Below are 20,741 nucleotides of genomic sequence, written 5' to 3'. Positions count from 1 at the left end.
GGAAAATATATGGTTGTACCACATACCACGTTAGGGGACGTATCTTGCTTAGTTAATCTAGGATTGAAAAAAATAAATAAATAAATAAATAAAGCATGTTTTGAAGATGAAGAAAATGAGGCACGGACACCACACCAATTAAAGTGACTTGGATTGTTTGAGAATTGAGAAATGGAAGTAGGGCCCACCCACGTTTGATGATTGATTGGTGAACTTTTGCTTTGCTTTTTTTAATCCATTTTCCAAATTCCTTTCTTCCTTGCTTTGGTTGCTTTGTTTACTTTGGCTTCTTCAACTGCAGCAGTTCTTCTCTCAGATTCTAACCTGCGCTGGAAGGTGACAAGAGCTTAACCTGCACACCCACACACCCAGAGAGAGAGAGAGAGAGAGAGAGAGAGAGAGAGACATCCACTGAAGTCGTGTAAATGGAGAGTGGGATTGGAATTTTCGAGAATTTTATACGGCAGAGCTCATTCAAATCAATCCTTCGCGGAGGTAGAAAGTCTGGTGAAGATTCAGCAGATGATGCCACTCCCAAACCCATCTCTGGTCTCTCTCCCATCGCTAATTCCGTCCTCGCACGTTGTTCCAAGTAATTCTTTCATTTCATTTCTACTATCTTTTTCATCATTTATTGTTGTTGTTGTTGTTCTTGGTTTGGAAAGAATTGGGTTTTAATTTTATAATTTCGCTTCATGGTGAGGGTCTTGCTGATTTTTTTTGATGGAGAGAATTTGGGTTTTTGGGTTCATTCTAGAATTTGGGTTTTCGTGATGAAGTCACAATTGTTCTAACACAATATTGTTGTAGTTGTAGTTGCTTTTGTAAAAATAAAAATAAATATATCAATCATGTTCTTTGTTTGGGAATAATTCTGTTCGTAGTGAAGATTTTGTAAAATTTGTGTTGAATTTTATTTGATGGAGTAAAATTTGGGTTTGGGTTTAATCCAAATTCTTGGTGGTTCTGTTGTTTTAAATAAAATAAACAATTTTTTTTTAATCAATTGTGTTCTTTGTTTGGGAATAATTATGTTCATAGTGAAGATCATGTTGGATTTTCTTTGATGGAGTAAAATTTGGGTTTGGGTTCAATCCAAATTCTTGGTGGTGCTATTGTTTTGAATAAAAGAAACAATTTTTTTTTTAACACAACTTTGGGGATACACGGGCAAGTAAGATACGAGGTATAGCTAGGCGATGATGGTGCGGAAAGTTGAGTACTTATCTATTAGGGTCATAATACACTACTCCAGTTCTACAGCTGACATCATCCGCTTCTGTGGGGTCTTTTCACGTGGTACTCTTTTTATTTTTTTTTGGAACCCAAGGTAGCCCTTTTCCTAGGTTATCTTTGATGCCGGACTATGAAACTAACTAAGATGTTGGTTATGAGATTTTTTGGGGTTCAAGCCTTAGGCGTGGTGCTAGTTCTGATATCAATTGATATGAACCTAACTAAAACACCAAATGCACCTATGTGATAATGGTGAGGAAAATTTGGTCCTTATATCTTTGGGTTGCACACATCACACTCATACCCTTCATAGTCGACATTTGTGGCGGCCCACTCTTTAGTGGTTTTTACTGTTGTACCCTTCTATATTGGTCCCCCCAAGTAGCCCTTCCCCTCTATGGTGGCGTTCACTATGGTACCCTTTTTATTTTTATTTTTTTCTTTTAGAGCTGCTAGGTAGTCCTTTCTCCATGTCTCCCATTTGGGATTCAAGCCCAAGATGTGGTGTTGGCTCTGATGCCAATTGAGACAAACCTAATTTATTCACTAAAAGCACTGAGGTGGTAATGGTGTAGATAGTTTAGCTCTTATCTCTTAGTGTTGTAACAAAGTAGTAATGACTAGCCACTAGCCTTTGATTATGCATCAATGGTTCCCTTATGCTGTTTTTTTATTGTTAATGTAATAATGTTTGGATTTACTAATCATTTTTTAGGGGCAAATTAAGTATGTTTATTATCTTTAGCAAGATCACATTACAATCTGTCAATAACTGTGAAGCATCTTTATAAAATGAGAAAGAGACTGCATTGTAATACAACCCTAACCCAAGACCCTTATAGTTGTGCAATGGCCTCAAGCCTAAGTTTGAGCAGTGGGCCTAGAATCCGCATAATTAGGGTTTAGTTTAGGACTTTCTTTGAGTTTAATTAGGTGTTATTAATTAGGAGTTTTTAATTTTATTTTGGAAGAATGGATAAGTTTATAAATTAGGATGTACTCATGATATTTTGTGGTTGAATGAGAATTTTTTTTTGGGGTACAAAACCATGTATGCCAAGAGAGATTTTCATTGAGTGGTGTGATTCTACTCACAAACTGGTGATAGTCGGGTTCCCCATTTTGTTTGAATTCGACCTTGCCGATATCCACCAATTATGGTTTTAGGTTGAGGTTTCTGATACACTTTTGAATTTCTTGACTCAAACCACCATTGTTCTTGCCACAATCATTGCCATCCAAACATCATCACCTTCTCGACTGCCACTGCCACCATTTTACATTACCACCACTGTGAGTGCTGCGCCAAAATCAAGGATTGCTAACACTATCATTATTCATGTTTTCTTATTATGTATAAACCTTGATGCTGGCCATTGCAGTCATCTAATTGCCATTACAAAGCCTCTCTTAGGCATTCAACATCAACTATGAATGGTACACATGAGCACTAACTGCAGAGCTTGTCCTTACTATCAAATGTGGAGTTCAAGTAAATTTTGAAATTATGGTCCATGGATTTTTATCTTATAATTCATTTTTCATAAAGCTATAAATTGGCTGATTTTTGTCTCTTTCTCAAAAAGAAAAGCTTTACCCTTTTTTCCATGTGGTCCTCGAGCGTTCATCATTTAATGTGTCGTGCATGTACTATTTAATTTCATATATTGATAGAGTTGTTTTTAATAGATTAGTTCATGTTACATATACAGCATAGAATTATATTATCAAGATATGTTATACATTAACATTACATGTAAAATAGTTGAAACTAAAATATGTATTTGTTTAGCTTTGTCCCGTGGGTACGATAAATTCTTTCAAAATGTAGTGTCGCTGCTAATATTATATATCTATATGGAACCTTATTTAATAAAACCACTGTATCTCTAGAGGAAACATTTTAATTTCGTGGTTACTTTAGTGGCCTTTAACTATTGTTCATGCAATTACAGGATCCTACAAATCCCAACTGAAGAATTGCAGCACCGTTTTGAGAATGAGCTGCCAGACCATGTTAAGCAACCATCTACTTATGCTAGGAATTTGTTAGAGTTTTGCTCATTCCATGCGCTTCAGTTGGAGACTCAGCGTCCAGATTTTTTGAGTGATAAGCAATTCCGTCGTTTGATGTTCGATATGATGCTTGCATGGGAAGCCCCTGGCACAGAGAATGAATCATTACACAAAGTGAGACACTGCCATTAATACCAATCGATATTTGTAAAAACCATGCAATTTACTATAACTTCTTCTATTGGATCTTATTCTAAAAATCTTCCTTGTATTATGCCCTATAATTTCTACATGGTGCATTTTTAGGATTTTAAATCATAGGAGTCTTATTTTGGTTCCATTGGTGGTAAAGAATCTAAAAAGGTGGGTTTGAGAACAATGCTAGAGGGTTTGATTTCTTTTTTTTTTTTTTGTATGGCCTCTTTAATTGCGGAGGGAACTCCCACCAAACTAGTATATCCATCGAATCAAACTCCTCACATTGTGTTAGGTATTGAGAAACATGACGTGGCATATACTAATCATCTAATAAAACTCCTCACATTGTGTTAGGTATTGAGAAACATGACATGGCATATAATGAAGTGGTATTGCTTGCAAAACCTTCCTCACCTTGTTTGGATCTTCTCTTGTACTCGAAAGAAGACATAGAGTTCTTTACTTCACATATCATGTTTCTAGGTGAGTTTGGCAGTCTATTGTATATGTTACGGAAAATCTTCTTCAATCTTGATAGAAACATCTTAATCTTAGTCAGTTAACTACTGAAAGCATTTTCACCTGCGATGATGACGGAGATGGTGAATGTGATGATGGCCATGGTGGTGGTGGTGGAAGAAGAAGAAGAGTTGGGGTTAGGGTTTTGATTTAGAGATGAAAAATAGGGTTGGATTTCATTTTCTCATGGGTATAGGTGCGAAAATGAAATCCAAACTTTGTTGGGTTTTTTGAAGAGGTGGAAAACCATTTCCATCATAAAAATCAATGAAACACATGAAAATGACTTTTTCCATCAAAAATTGTTTTCCACCTCCCACCCTATTTTCCATGTGCAATTAAACATACCCTTAAAGAACTCTTGCTTGAATGTAGTTTATATCCGGTAACAGTTGGCAGTTAACAACAATCTCTTGCCAAGTGTTCACTTCTTGTTGATTATCTCCACTTAGTCCCCTTGATCGATGAATTGATTTGACTACCCTTAGGTTGCACTGAATTCAATTCAGCTTTTGCCCATTTACCACCAACCCCTCTTCTTAGGACCAGACATATATTCTATGCCTTTGGATAAGATCCTACCAACCCAACTCTATAAACCATTGTACTTGAGCTTGACCTAGGCATTCCCAACCAAAGAACCTTTCCATACTGGCATTTTGCTGCCATCTCATCCCCCCTTCTCACATCTTCACCATAGAAAGTTGAAAAATCACTTGATTTTTTACCTTTTCCTTGTGAATCCTTGAAGCAAGCGAATGAAAACTCCCAGATTTTTTCGTCTATTTTTTTTTGCCTCACCACCTATCCAACTCCTCAAAAAAAAAAAAAAAAAAAAATCCACTTCAATAAGCCATTCCTTCATCGTTTACTCTCACCATTGTTGAGACCTTCGATAGATCAACGACTACCAAAATCCTTAGTCTTCCATGTTCCATGCTACTATAGATTTCTCTCCATCTCTATGAAATCATCCACCACATATTAGCTAAAGAAAATCATTTGCACGGACCAAAGGTGGAATGGAAGCCCTTATTGAGTATTCTCATATCTTAAAGTTTCTCCCCATGAAGGTCTTTATTTCTATCCACCAAGCATTTTGTAAAATTTTGGTCCCCCTGCCACCATTGATTTCAGACTTAGAATGAAGTTTCCATCTTTCATGTTTTCCATGAAAAATATAAAAGCATCTTCCACCGCCCATGAGATCTTTCCACCAATTGAACACCCAATCAACTCTCTGATTGACTTTTCCAAGGCCTCGTACTTTCATTCTTATGTAGGGTTATGAGGATGATTGTTTTGCTCTTGGCTTCAAAGGTGTTTGAGGATTCCCCCCACATATTCTAATATATGGTGAAACCTCTTTATCTTTTCTATTTTCCTTGCTTTATAAGTTTTCCTCTAAAAAGGGATTTGTCCATTTCTGCATTCGTGATTCACAATGGGATTGAAACCTCTTGAGAATTGGGTTTTAGGAGGGCTTTCAATGATTGGGAGTTTCAGGAGCTAGCTGACCTATCCTCCAATTTGGACTCTTTACGCTTGGAGTGTTCTGGGAGTGATTGTTGGGAATGGACTTGCAACAAAAAAAGATGCTTCTCTATCAACTCTTTTAGAAATGCTCTAGAGCCCCATGGGGTTGGTTCCTTTTTGGTTGCCACCATTCGGGGGACAAAAGTCCCTTCAAAATTCTCCTTCTTTGATTGGTTAACTGTTTCCGGTTAGTTGCTCACTTTGGATCATCTTATTAGTAGAGGTTTTGTTACACCAAATTTTTGTGCATTATACTATGACAGCGGGGATCACATTTGTATACCCTTATTCCTTAGTTCTTCTCCGCTTTTATTTTTATTTTTTTGTTTCTTCTTCTTCTTCTAAGATCCACTTTTTCTCTTCTCCTTTTTAATGTATTGATTAATTCGCTTCTCACTTTTAATGAAGTTGAAAAGGACATGGATTGAGATAGGGAAAGCTGATGTGAACATTGAACACACTTTAAATGACAAAATATGTGGCTTAGACAGAATTAATGGTGGAACATGATTTGTTTAGAGCCAACCACAATTCTTTGGGATAAGGCTTTGATAATGATGACTTTTGATAAAATTGCTTTTAAAGATTTTAAAAAATAAGTACTAGGACTCAAGTTGATGCAATTCTCTTTGTTTTTTTTAGAAAGGTTTTGATGAGGCTTCCATAACTATTTTGTATCATAGGAAACTGCTTCTCGTAATAATCAAGAGGTTGAGGATGAGGATGGATGGTCATTATTTTATTTTAATTCCACAAGCATGGCTGTTCAGGTTGGTGTTTGCTTCAGCATTTTTACCTCCTATAGATACCGAAAAAATCCCAGCACACCAGTGGTATCACATGCAATCTTAAGCCTAAAAAGAATATTATCTCAACAATTTGTTAAAGTATTTTTATTGAAAACTCATGGTTCCATGGTGTTATCGTGTGGGGTCTGCTGTATGTTTTCTTAATTCTTTGCAAACTCATGGCCCATGGGGTTGTCATGTGGGCTGCTGTATATTTTCTTAATTTTTTTTTATTCACCATCAGGTAGATGACAAGAAAACTGTTGGACCAGAAGCTTTTGCACGCATTGCTCCCGCATGTACTTGTATTGCGGATATAATTACTGTTCACAATCTTTTTGATGCGCTAACAAGCTCTTCAGGTGGCCAACTCCATTTTCTCATATATGACAAGTACCTTGGGAGCCTTGACAAGTATGCTAGAGCTCCTTCTGTACCTATACTGCAAACTCGAGTTTTTAAGTCTTCTTTTTGTAATATTTTAACAACTCACAGGACATAAACATTGCTGTAGATGCTTTTGTTACGTATATAGTCTTAATTTTTCTATTTCCTATTTCCCAAGGTTTTTTTTTTTATATACGTATTTAATGTTAATTTATGTTTTCTTTTAGTAAGGTTTTTTTTTACCAACTAAGCATTCATACTTTGTCCTAGCCCCTAACCTTTCTTTCTGGTCAACTTATTGTGTCCCAATGTACACTTAACACATGATACACTGATTTGAAATAAAATAAATTGTCTTTCATGAATAAGGTGCTCACTGGTTAACTCATATGTACCTGTTTTTTTGCTTGGCGGGCCACTTCAGCCGACCTTGCTCTCCATTTTTAATGAATTCTGCTGACTTGCTTATCAAAAAACTAAAAATAAAAATAAAAATGAATAAGGTGTTCACAGGTTAGGATTTTCTCTTATGCAATCATCTACAAGATATTCTCTACCCCAGTAAGTATAGGTTGTCCTTATAATTTCTTATTGGGCGAGTCTTCCTCTCAATAAGAAAATATTTCCAAAAATCTAGTTCTTTCATTCTAAGTGGATGAAGTCTTCATTTAGCTGAATAAACAAATGCAACTTCTTATTTATAACCTCAAAAGATGAATACTTGACTAAGTCCAAGGCAAATGAGTCTTAGGTCCTCATTGAGCCCAATTCAAGTACAAACCTATATGGCTTTTTTCTAGACGTTCTTGAATGTGATGATTAGTTTTCTCCATTATATATTCTTGATTAATGGTCGCTTCCCCTCTTTTCTTTTTTATATATATTGATTTTACCTATAAAAAAAGGTGCAAATTAATCTTCTTTACTAGTAGTTTAACTATGTACTAGTGAATGATATATCTCAGTTGATGAGCCTTTCTTTTATTGTAGGGTGATAAAAGCTGCAAAACATTCATCGGGACCACCATTGTCTTCGAACCTTCACCTTGCAGAGGGAGAAATTATCTTAGATGTTGATGGTACTGTTCCAACACAAGCAGTTCTGCAACACATTGGAATCTCTGCATGGCCTGGTGAGGCTTGTCTTAATCTCAGCTCTGGATCTTCTATGTATCCTTGTGATTTCTCTAGCATAAATGTTGTTTTCCCTGATGTAATGTCACAATAACTTGGGAAATCTTTGATAATTGAGAAGCATTAGCCTCAGATGACTTGGTTGACACAAAAATGACTTGGCTGGAATGATCGGTTGAGACAAACATGGCTTGCCTTGGTCATTACCCTTATAATTTCTGCTTGTATCGTTGTCTCATCAGATTTACTTGGTTCTCTTTCCGACTCAGACACTTAGAATATGCCACACAATATATTATATATATATATATATATATATATATATATATATATATTGGCTCTTGAACCCAATAACATAGCCAAAGTGTTTTGTCCGATATGGGAAACTTTTAGCTATATAGGACAAAACTTTGGCTGCCGAACACTATATATATATAGGGTCCCGTTCAGCAACAAACATTTTGGCAAAACATTTTTCAAAACATGGGTTAGAGGTTTTGGAATGGGCTGATTTTTGGTGAGGATGATCTCTACGGTGAGGAGATCATCATCATCAAAAATCAGCCCATTCCAAAACTTCTAGCCTCAGTTTACACGTTGAAAAATCGTGGACCGTCCATTTTTTGTAAACCATTTTTGATGGGGTTAGAAGTTTTGGAATGGGCTGATTTTTGGTGATGATGATCTCCTCACCGTAAAGATCATCCTCACCAAAAATCAGCCCATTCCAAAACCTCTAACCCATGTTTTGAAAAATGTTTTGCCAAAATGTTTGGCAAAATGTTTGTTGCTGAACATTTCCCATATATATATATATATATGTATGTCTGTATTTATTCATTGATTGGTAAAAGCAGATTTCATTAAAGAAGTGGCCGAGCTAACCGAAAGAGAGTACAAACAAAATGATGCCCAAAACAATCAAGACAATCTACAGACCCACTCCCATCTCCCCTATAAAGAAGACACCTTTGAACTCTTCAGAGGCTTGCACCAAAGAATAAAAAACCTTTCAACTTAACGTGACAGTTAATGACTTGAGCTTTAACTTAATGAAATTCCCATTTTTGGCAGGGCGGTTGACAATGACCAATTACGCTCTCTACTTTGAGTCATTCGGAGTTGGTTTATATGACAAGGCTGTGAGATATGATCTGGCAACGGACTTAAAGCAGGTCATAAAGCCCGAATTGACAGGACCATTGGGTGCTCGTATCTTCGATAAAGCCATGATGTACAAATCAACATTTGTGTACGTTCTCTGCCATTTATGATTGTTGAACACTCACATCTTAGTACATATAGACCTTGAGATCCAACTCTAATTGTACTCTTTTACAGAGCAGAGCCTGTTTATTTGGAATTCCCTGAATTCAAAGGCAATTCACGCCGTGACTATTGGTTGGAAATTAGTCTCGAGATCTTGCACGCTCACAGATTCATTAGAAGGTACAACCTTAGAGAACTTCAGCAGCTGGAAGCACTTGCAAAAGCCACTCTAGGCGTCTTTCGTTACCGTGCCGTGAGAGAGGCTTTCCATATCTTTCCTTCCCATTACAAGACTTTACTTGCTTACAATTTAGCTGAGAAGCTTCCCGGGGGAGATGTGATCTTGGAAACTCTATCAAGTCGCTTAGAGCTTTTGACTCCTATTACCCCTCGACATGGTAGTGTTGGGACTTCATCAGACAATGTGAAACGACATACTTCACTATCCCCGGTTTCATTATTGACACTTACCAGACTTGGGTTCATGTTACCAAAAGGAGAAGATGCAAATAGAGAAGCAGAATTCTTGGTTGGTGATGTTTGTGTTGGAGAGACAAATCCTCTTGAAATGGCTGTGAAACAGTCAGAATGTGACACAGGTAGAGCAGAGGCAGCCCAGGCAACTGTGGACCAAGTGAAAGTGGAGGGGATCGATACAAATGTAGCCGTGATGAAGGTAAACCGTGATTATTCCCTTTTTCTATTGGTGCTTAGATTCATGTTTTACACCTCCAATGGAGTTAGCCAACAGGCTAAAATTAGCTTTTGGTGGAAAATAGCTAAAGCTAGTGAGCATTATAAATTTTGGTATGTTTTGAAAAAAGCCTAGCATGAATGAACTTTATATTCCTCGTTTGTATTGCCACTACATAGTGAACAATATGAAACAAACAATATACATGAGACAAATCTGAGAAAGACAATAGAAACCTCGGTCAGGGAATTTCTATTCACACATGGATCATTGCTTGCTCTATGCCAAAACCAAGATTACTCCTTAAGTCAATTTGCTCTAGGCTGAGACCTTAATACATGACGTGATGGCTCAAATCTCTCAAGCTATGAATGATAGATTCTTGCATGTTTTGTCTTGGCAAGCTGAAATTCCAAAATGTTTTGTACGAAACATTACGAAATGAGACAAAATTTTAAACCATGGTCAATTGATGCAGGACGATGAGGGGAGGTAAGAAAATATGGGGTTAAGGGAATTTGGTTTAGGAATGGGTTAAGGATTTAGGCTTAGAATAGGATAAACCCAAAAGTAAAATATATTTTTTTTTCTCGCACTTATGACATTTTTAGTATGATAGATGAAAATGATTAAAGGTTAAGGTTTATAGGGTAAGGATTGAAGGTTAAGGAAATATGAAAAGTACTAATGAAATAAGAGGTAAAGACAGTGGGGAAGGATTAAGGGTTGAGGTTTGTAGGATTCAAGAATCAAAAATCAAGAAAGGAATTTCAAGAATCAAGAATCAAGAAAATCAAGAACAAGGAACTAAAAGAAAATCAAGAAAAACAAAAGAATAGAAAAGAAAAATAAAGATTAGAAGAAAAAAAGAGAAAGGAATAAAAAGATAAAACCTTGGAATCACAACAAGAATCGTGAATAACTCACTTCACTCCATCAAAGAAACTCGTTCTTTATTCATTAAAATCTTCGTTGTTCATTGTTAAAAAAAAATCCTAATACAATCTATATAAAGAAAATAAATCAAGAATCCTAGTCAAACTAAAATACCAAATAAATAAATCTAATTTTCGTAATTTTCTCTCATAATTTTCAAACCCTAATAAACTTTATTAAAATATAAGCTAAAGTTACTAAACTGCCTCTAAATATTATACTAAGACCATGGCCAATAAAATATGAAAATAAGTCCCCAAACCATAAAATTAAAGTCTTAAAACAAAAAATTAATTAAATAATTAATCTAAAATAATCTCAAACAATAAATCTAGACCCAAATAAGTGAAATCTAAATAATTTCAAATTTTCCATCGGAACCCTTAACCATTGATTTGATTTGTATTCCGCATTATCAACACAGTATTGATTTTTTTCCTTGACCGAAACATTCATTTGAAATGAAATTTTAAACCTTGCTTGAGCCTGTAGCTCAAGTGATTGATTTAAACCATGAGGTCATGGATTGGATTCAACAACTTACTCTCCAAAAGGAAAAAACAAAACGTCCGAAGTGGCAGCTTGTGTACTAGTAAAACTAATATCAGACGGTACCCCATACTAAACAGTGCAAGACTCACATTTGAACTTGATGCTATTTGATAACATAGGTTCCTTAGAAGATGCCAAAAATTAAAAATGATGATTTTATTTTTAGATTCAGTGACACTTGAATAGTTGTAAAGCATAACTAGTCAAACATCCTTGATAAAATCTAAAAGTAATGGTTTTTCTTCTTTCTTGTTTGATGGTAGGAATTACTTTTCCCGGTGATTGAATTAGTTGAGAGGCTTTATTTTTTGACTTCATGGGAAGACCCTTTCAAGTCAACAGTGTTTTTGATGTTGATCTGTTATGCAAGTTGGAGGTAATATTTCTTTTGGCTGAAGCCTGGTGTATTGTAAATACATTATTGTTATATCCTCTTCCATTTTGATGGTAATTTAAAATAATTTACTTGTATATAGTCCCTACACATGTTTTTTCTCACATTTTTAACTTTTTATTTATTGTTTTAGTGTAAATTGACATAACTCTAGTTATTTTGATTAAAAAACCTTGGTTAAGATATCAACAATGTTGTCAAGTAGGATATGCCATGGTATATGACCAAGCATATGTTATTTGCATGTGATTCGCAAATCGCACATCACATATCTCACATATCCGGTGGCATAACAAATTTTTTGTAAAAAAAGTAATAAAAATGGAAAAAAAAAAATACAACCACCCTAGAATTTTCCTTTTTCAACTTTATTCCCAACTTGATTATAATTTATTACATTTGAATTTTTCACATTTATGCAAGAAGCCAAGAATGCATAAACTCATAAATTTGGGAAAAAAAATTAGAATTAACAGAAGTTGAAATACAAGTAGAAGCAACAGGTGAAAATTAGTAGAAGATAGATGTTAGCTTAGAGAGAAAATGTGTGACTTTTTGAGAGTATGATGCTTTGGTAGGAATGGGAGTGGGAGTGGGAGTGGGGTATTATAGAAGTGATGGAATAAAAAAACGTGCAATATATTTTTAGTGGCCAACAGCTAAAATTTTGAACATTTGAAAAGTATTCATGTGGCATATAGCAGCTTTGTTGTGATATACATAATCCACATTTGTCTATCTCTCACTTTTCTCCTAATAATGTGTTGAGCCACTTCAATAGCCTTAGTTTTGATCATGTTGGATAGGATTGTGAGCAATACTGATAGCAGCCTTGTCATCACAATACAAATTCATAGGACCTTTAGTGTTGTATCCTAACCATAACTTTATCAACTTGAGCAAAAACAACTCATAACTCATTAGTACCATGTGCCCTAGGCAAATCCAACATGTACACTCAATTGAGCATCTACTGACTATTTTTAACTTCTCCATGTCATCAAATTACCTCCAATGATAGTTCAATAACCTAAGGTAGATCGACAGACAATAACAAAACTTGCCCAATCTAGGAGATTATAAGTCCAGTACTCAAGATGGCATTTTGTTCATTACATTTGAAGTTCAAAGGCCTAAGATGTTTTAAAGAACAACCTCCAACCAAAAAGATTGGAATATTAATACAAAATAAGAGGGCCCAAACCAACTCTAGGACATGTTTGCTTTTTTTTTTTTTTAAGTTATACCATGTTGTTGTGTTGTGTCTATAGAGGTTCATTGATGTTCAATTCCGTGTATCAAAAAAAAAAAAGTCTCAAGTACATTATTCCACCCCTCACATTGTTAGAACAAAAAGTTTTAATGAGTTTATCAAACTGAGTATGAATCAGTGTGGTTAAGGGCAAAGGTGCAAAGGCCTCCTAGTGCCTGAGGCGCAAAGCGAGGCGCATGCCTAAGTAAAGTAAGGCACAATAAATTTATAAAAAATAAAATAAAATAAACTAGTGAAAGTTGGGTTCTAGATATTTTATAATTATCACATGTATAAATGTGAGTTTTTACGAACAAGTTATAATATTCAACACTTTAAGAAGAAAAACGATTAATACTAGAAGAAAAGGTAGAGAGGAATAAGGAGAATAAGAAGAAAGGAAGAAAAAGTAGAAATAAAAGTAATAGTAAGGCTTTGTTGAGCCCTAAGTAGGTCTTAAAAAAGGCAGGTTCTACCTTAGACTAGCCTTATACCCTTATAGAGCCTAAGTCGATTAGGCCTTAATGAGCTTGGGTTGAGTAAAAATCACCAAATGTAAAATTCAATATTTTTTATGGTAAAAAAATGAATTTTCCTAATAAATCTTATTTGTATGTTCAAAATTATACAATCAAATCTAAAATCAGTGTCTTATTTAAACAAATTAATTCATTTTTACTGAGGCATACGCTTGATGTGCCTTGACTGAGGTGTAGTCAAGGCGTGTGCCTTGGTGCGCCTCACCTCACATGTATTAAGGGACCTTCGGTCCGCCCTGCCTAAGGTGCGCCAAGGTGCTCCCCTTGACTACACTGGTATGGATCATCTTGTGAAAGTATGGAAAATGAAATATATTTCATCTTTTAACCTTGTGAAATACCCCTTGTACAACTATCCGCAAATGATACAAAATAGTGGTATCCAAACAATGAAGTGGTAGGGGAAAGTCCCCAGACATTAAGGTGAACAATGGAGTATGTGATACCTTATTTGTTACTACTCAGCAAATAAGAAATGTAGTGTTTAGCAAACTCACTAACTTCACCTTGAATATCTGTAGTAGAAAAAGTAAATAAAGGTTAACGTTAGCAATATAAAAACTAAAGATCTACTAATAATACTGAAACTACTAGAGTGATGTGTTTCATGGGTTATTAGAGCTTTATCAAGAAATTACAAGCCATGTACTCTCGACCATTGCCAATCGTCCTCTTTGAATCCAAGTCCTGAAACAACAAAGAGTTGGAGAAAAGGTGACAGTACAATTCAAAGATTTTGTAATACTACCAATAGACAACAAATTAGTAAAGAGATTAGGAACATGTTGTACATAAGATAGGGAAAACTTGAAAGGAAGTTGACACTTCCGTTTCTAGATATTTATAATTAGGAACCATTAACAATACAAACTTTCTCCCTACTAGAACAAATAAAATAAATGGAGTACAATGAAGACATACCAGTCATAGGGTCTAAAACACCTAAATCAATAATCCATAACGGAGAATCAAAGTAATTGTGAGAAGTAAAGTGGATCCCTGAACATTGTACAGATGCTAATGTAAAAGTACTTTCTAATTAGGACAACATGCAAAGCATATTTTCCAATTCTTCCCAGAAGTTGAGATCGTCCTCTCTAATGGTGCAGCAATCTATACCGGCATGTCATGAATCATTGTCTAAGCTTGAAATGCAGTAGTACTTGACAAAGTAATATGCTCTGAATTGATGCATTATGTCTCAACGTGATTCTTTAATATGCTCCACCGTACGACCATTCATATACTTAAACTTTTCTATAACTTTGTTGAACCTTTTCCACTCACTTTACCTCTTTTTGGAGAGAATGCAATATATGCAAGTGCTGACTGATTCTAAGTTGGAACATTTTGCTACTGCATGGCATACCTTCTATTATCTTCAGTTTGGATTTGAGCATAGATATGGTTGAGTGTAAGAAACTTTTCTATTAAAATTTGGACTCTAATCAGTTCAAACTTTGTATTGAGGCTAACAAGGAACTCAAATATACTTGTATGTTCCACCTGCTTTCTTTAAGCAATTACATTCTTTATACTTACATGCTTAAAACTATCATAGTGATTTGACTTCTATCACGTGCCACAAAGAGAGGCGAATTAACTAGCCAATATTTTCTCTCCTTGATGATGATAGGAGATATTTTGGTTTAGCTATTTAGGCACAACTTTTGACATGTGAGTACATTTGCATTATAAAATCCCTCTTTGATTATTGTTAGAAGAGTAGGATTAAAGAGAGGAGGAAATTAGAGAAGAGAATGAGTAGGTCACCCATCCAATAGGGTTTGGCTTCTCTTTTATATTAAAAACATGTGGTTGGTCGTGTGGGCTTTAAATATTGGGCTCACACGACATTAACTAAAAACTCTAACAGTCACCCTCAAGCTGGAGCATACAAATCTGACATGCCCAATTTGATACAAAAAGTAAGAAAGGAACTCCTAGACGATAGTTTTGTGAGAATTTCTCCAAACTGATTTTCTGACTTGATATAAGGAGTAGATATTTTCTTAGCCATCACCTTATCACGAATAAGGTGGCAATCAACCTCAATGGACTTGATTCTCTTGTGGAATATTGGATTACTAGCTATATAACTAGCAATATGGTTATCACAATACATAAGCATAGGAGTAAGAACTTCAATCCCCATCTCCTTTAAAAGACTCTGAACCTAAAGCATCTTACATGCAGCATGTGTCATCGTTATGTATTCTGCTTCAGCACTAGAACAAACTACAACTTGCTGTTTTTTACAGTGCCAAGCATCAAATTACCTGCCATGAAGGTACAATACCCAAAAGTAAATCTACAATCAGTCTGACTCTTTGCCCAATCAACATATGAGAAGCCAGTAATGGATATAAGAGGTGAAGGTCTATATAATAATCATTTGCCTAGTGACCCCTTTAGATACCTCAATATCTTAAATACAACATCCTAATGAGTCTGTGGAGCATGTATAAATTGGCTAACTACTCCCACAACAAAGGTAATATATGGGTGAGTGTCAGTCAGGTAGATTAGTTTGCCAACTAACTTACGGTAACACCTTGCATCAGGATAAATATCCCCTCGTTCAACATTAAGTTTTGTAGTGAGATCCATGAGAGTATCAACTGGTTTAGAATCCAACGTACTAGTATCGGATAGCAAATCCAGAACATACTTCTTCTGAGACAAACTAATACCTTTTTTGGAGCGAGCTACTTCAATACCCAAGAAGTAGGAAGAAAACCCAAGTCTTTAGTGTGAAACTGTTTGGTTGGATGAGTCTTCAAATTTGAGATATCACTTGGATCACTTTCAATGATGATGATATTAGCCACATAAACTATCAACACTAATTCCACCAGAAGAGTACCTCACAAACATTGCATGATCAGAAGTAGACTTAGAAAATCCACAGGCAAGAACAATTGAGTTAAATTTAGGCTTTTGGGTCTTTATTATCTCAATCAACCTTCTTTTTGGGCCTTCCTTTCACTCTTTTAGAATTTTCAATTTGTAGATTGCTTCTTTTCGAGGTTATAACCGGTCTTCGTTGAATGTGCCCAAACCATCTCAATAGGCTTTCTCTCTGTTTATGCATTTTTTGGAGCTACTCCCTACTTTTTCTCTATTATGTTCATTTATAATTTTATCTTTTCTATTCTTCACACTCATTCATCTCATCATCCTTATCTCAGCTATGCTCAATCTATTAACACAATGCTTCTTGATTGTCCAACATTCTACCCCTATATGGTACAAATTCTTCCAAAAGAGAGATCCCCTAAATTCACTCAAGATGGAAATACACTTTTACAATGATGCTTTGATTTTGACTTTTGAGTGCTACTATCTCCGAGGAGCATCCCTCATTATTGATGATTCAATCATTCCTCTCTCCATAATGTCCAATCCAATGCAAAGGGTTGAATATTCCACAACAAATCCCCCTTAGGAGAAAAAGCTATAGAATACCATCCATGAAGACCATATTTTACATATAAGAATTAAATGCTGAGACATGTAATATTCGGTTTTATGTAGGATACCTTATGCTGCTCACCAACCCTTAATTCTCTCTCTCTTTTTTTTTTCTTTTACTAAAAGGGAATTTAATGGTAAAATTAACTGACTGACAGGGGTTGGATCAAGTATGTGCTGCCATGCATTTTTTTGTGCCTAGCGGCTCTCATGCTATGGCGCAAGTATCTTAACAAAGGAAAGCCGTTGGAAGCCTTTAGAGTCACACCTCCCCCTAGTAAGAATGCAGTAGAGCAGCTTATTACATTACAGGAAGGCATCTCTCAACTTGAAACACTAATTCAAGCTGGAAATATTATTCTTCTCAAGCTAAGGGCTCTCTTATTTTCTGCACTTCCTCAGGTTTGTTTCTTAACTATACTCAGCACTTCACTAATATTTGAAGTGAATAAATCTTTTGAGTCATGGAAATGTGTGAGATTTCACACATAATATTTTGGGTTTTGTTGACATGTGCCCCCCTAGGGCACATATTAAGATGCATTAAATACACCTTGAAAATAAGCATTTGAGGGTATTTTTGGTAAAAAAGAAATTTTTTTGAGGGCATTATTAAATTTCCTAGATGTATTTAATGCACCTTGACATGTGCCCTTAGGGCACTTGTTAACAAACCCTAATGTTTTATAGGATCATAACAATGAAGGAAGATCTACATAAGAATTTTCTCTCATATACTTTTTTATTCCTATTTTTCCTGACTAGTATTTAATAATTTTTTTACTTCCAATGGTAGTTTCAGCATCCATAGTCTTAGTTTGTATTTCTAATTTGTGATGTGACCTCAAAACAAGTCTTGGTTGGCACACGGAATTGTGAAGATGCTCATTGCATTGTCTAAATCTGATAAAATATAAAACAAAAATTGCACCAAAAGACCCAAGTCGAGTTAAAAAAGTTGTTCATTTACCAGCAAATGTAGTAGTCAAAAATCAAGGAACAAAATAAGCTTTCTAAACTTGAATATACTTTTAACATACTCTCATTATCATCGAAGCCTTATCCAAATATTTGGGGTTGACTAAAGAACGGACAACTACATTGCCAGAATCATTGGACTTGAATTGATTCATTCATGCTTTGCATTTGATATTATAGGTCCCTACAACAGAGTGCAAATTTATGGCACTAAACATTTTTTCTTTTTTAAAATTCTCATCTGCTTTCCAGGCGACAGATAAGGTTGCTCTCTTGTTGGTCTTCATGGCTGGAATGTTTGCATTTGTGCCTCTTAAATACTTGATCATGTTTGTATTCCTCGAGTTTTATACGAGGGAAATGCCATATAGAAAAGATGACAGTGACAGGTGGCTAAGGCGGGTAAGAGAATGGTGGGTTAGGATTCCAGCGGCTCCGGTTGAACTAATCAAATTGGAAGACAAGAAAAGAAAATGACAACTTGTATGGATATGGTGAGAGATTCAGCTTTAATTTTTCGATACAAATCACCTGTGTTGTGTATATTATTTATTTATTTTTGGGTCTGATAAAACATGGACTGGAAAGAGATGTCTTTATGTGTTACAGAAAGCTATACCATGTAAATGCCTTTGTCACCACGCACCCTTGTTAGTGTTGCTACTTTGTTTACCCTTTTATAATATGAAAATTTTATACTGCCTAAGCCTAATAGTCTTGAGTGCAAAGGTAACCGGTTTTGCCTTGGAATCCACATTAGGCAGGTGGTTTTGGGTTCTGTTTTTGTTTGAGTAGTAGGAACAAGCCATAATGCATCTAAATAATAATTCTCGATCATTTAGTTTTGGGTTAATCGAAGGTCGGTCTGGGTAATAAAAGAGTTGTTACAAGGGGGATTTTTGCGATTTTCTCCAAGATTTGAGTGTCTCACTAGGGATCAAATTCGGGGTTGTGATTTGAGTTTAATGAGGGTCTTGTTAACAGAAGACTTGGCTGTCAAATGGTGGATATGATTTGCTTATTCGACTCCAAATTCTTTGTTGAAAGAATTTTACAATTGCCTTAAAAATAGTTGATAGTGATTCCCACCTCCTAATTTTACCTTACCAAAGGTTTTCTACAGTTAGTGACTGATATTTGATGGTGAGCACTAAGATTTAGATGTATTTTTGATCTAGGTGTTCATTTTGAAAAAGGTGGCCATTTGAAATATAATTTTAGAATTTTGATTTTGATTTTTTCTTCTAATAATAATGTGCCCTTGAGCTACTCAAGGAGAATAATACAGATTTAAAGACTCGGGATTGAGAAATAGGTGATTTTTAAAGAATAATATTAGGAGGTGGGAAAATTGCTTTGGGTACCAATTTGTTCTTGTTTTGAGGGGAGGGGGGAGTGGATACAAAATCCTTTTTCCATGCGCAATCATAGAACTTAAGAATTCCATAATGAAATTGATCCAATTTGTTCACTCGAGTCAAATTAGAAATCTGTAAGTTAAAGAAAATTAGTATAATTTAGAATTAAAATCCACAATTTTAAGATATTTAATGAACTAAAAATATATTTATTGGATGAAATCGTGTTGACTCATTATATAATGTTAGATTTATGATTTTATAACAAAAGTTAGCTAAAACATATTCTGTTTTTTAAACTATAAATGGAATTTGGACCCGCAAAATCCATCGGCTATATACTATTGAAAAGTGTATTAATTTATTCTTTAGGGCCTGTTAGGATCAGACTTGGGCTTAATTGAGTTAGGATAGAGATATATGGATAATCCAAGGTACATCTCTCTTTAGGGCCAAGTTAGGGCTCAACAAAGCCCAGCCTGGATCCGTCCATTGCCAGTCTTATGGCCCATAAGGTACAATTTTGCTATCTAATGATGTATACCAATAGGTATTTAGTGTGACTGATGCACATTTATTCAATACATCTCTATAATCTAAAATAAATAATAAAGATCTCTGGCTTGAACACCCGAGGGGTCCACATGGCATTCAACGAAAACAACAGTCTTGATTAAAAAACAACAATCAAATTAATGAGTAGGGATATGAATGATCTTTTAAGGGAAAATATTGACCACCATCATTTCATCTATTTTCTTTCCATGTTTATCATCTTGCACAATGGATGGCGGTCAGGGGCGGAGCCATGATTTTACTCATGTGAGCGCAATTAAAGAGTAGAAATTTTTTTTCTGAGGGCAACAAAGATTGTAATTTTTTTTGTGGGGGGGGCAACTAAGAGTGTAAAACAAAGTGTGAGGGCAATTACGGCAAATTTCTTTATTCGTGACTATTATTTGTCGCAATAGCTCATTACTCTACAGAAAGTTTGAAAAATCTTATGGGGGCAAGTGCCCCCATTGCCCCCACTCTAAATCCGCCCTTGATGGCGGTTCTACCCTGTGGTTTTAAAACTCATCCGAGATGTCTTGAGCGAGTCGTCTTGGTCTTGGAGGACAATCAGATGGCTCAACTGATTTTGGTGATTTATGATAGAAAATAATTATCTTTTAAAACTATTTAAATATTTGTGATTCATATAATATAATTTTTTCTTTTTCTTTTTCTTATCTATGAGTATCTTGGTGAGAAAAAAAATGAACAATCAAACCAAAAAATAAATCAAAATAAAATATAAATCACGCACATAAACACAGAATTTTACATAATAATCATAAAATTACAAAAATACCCTTAGGAAAATTTCTTTTTTGATTTACTATACCTCCTTGTTGATTAATACTATTAGGCTTCACAAATCACAACATATCTTCTTTTATTTTTGTTAAAAGAACAGCTTGAAACTATGAATCACATTT

At 35.1% G+C, this 20,741-nt stretch overlaps 1 protein-coding gene across 3 annotated transcripts; it reads left to right on the top strand.

Annotated features, from left to right (window-relative positions):
• Positions 1-247: 247 nt before the first annotated feature.
• Positions 248-18,608, top strand: LOC147406368 (polygalacturonase inhibitor (DUF639)). Of its 3 annotated transcripts, XM_086434366.1 has the most exons (10): positions 251-592; positions 3,192-3,426; positions 6,189-6,275; positions 6,538-6,707; positions 7,671-7,813; positions 8,889-9,066; positions 9,156-9,759; positions 11,529-11,641; positions 17,083-17,326; positions 18,155-18,608. In XM_086434366.1, exons 1-10 carry the CDS (start codon positions 426-428, stop codon positions 18,377-18,379), a joined length of 2,166 nt encoding a protein of 721 aa, XP_086290492.1. In that variant the 5' UTR covers positions 251-425; the 3' UTR covers positions 18,380-18,608. The 3 variants fall into 3 exon arrangements, with proteins under 3 accessions (XP_086290494.1, XP_086290492.1, XP_086290493.1); XM_086434367.1 differs by lacking the exon at positions 6,189-6,275; XM_086434368.1 differs by lacking the exons at positions 11,529-11,641; positions 18,155-18,608 and having other exon boundaries at positions 248-592; positions 17,083-17,320.
• Positions 18,609-20,741: the final 2,133 nt, after the last annotated feature.

This window comes from Akebia trifoliata, chromosome 3, assembly GCF_017979445.1.
Source record: "Akebia trifoliata isolate Shusen 1 chromosome 3, ASM1797944v1, whole genome shotgun sequence".
Lineage (NCBI taxonomy): Eukaryota > Viridiplantae > Streptophyta > Magnoliopsida > Ranunculales > Lardizabalaceae > Akebia > Akebia trifoliata.
This window is presented reverse-complemented; position numbering and strand designations above follow the sequence as displayed.

Coding starts and splice junctions, on each gene's coding strand:
- LOC147406368 (XM_086434366.1), top strand. CDS start 426: ATGGAGAGTGGGATTGGAATTTTCGAGAATTTTATACGGCAGAGCTCA. Junction 3,427..6,188: donor AGAATGAATCATTACACAAA/GTGAGACACTGC, acceptor TTTGTATCATAG/GAAACTGCTTCTCGTAATAA. Junction 9,760..11,528: donor CAAATGTAGCCGTGATGAAG/GTAAACCGTGAT, acceptor GTTTGATGGTAG/GAATTACTTTTCCCGGTGAT.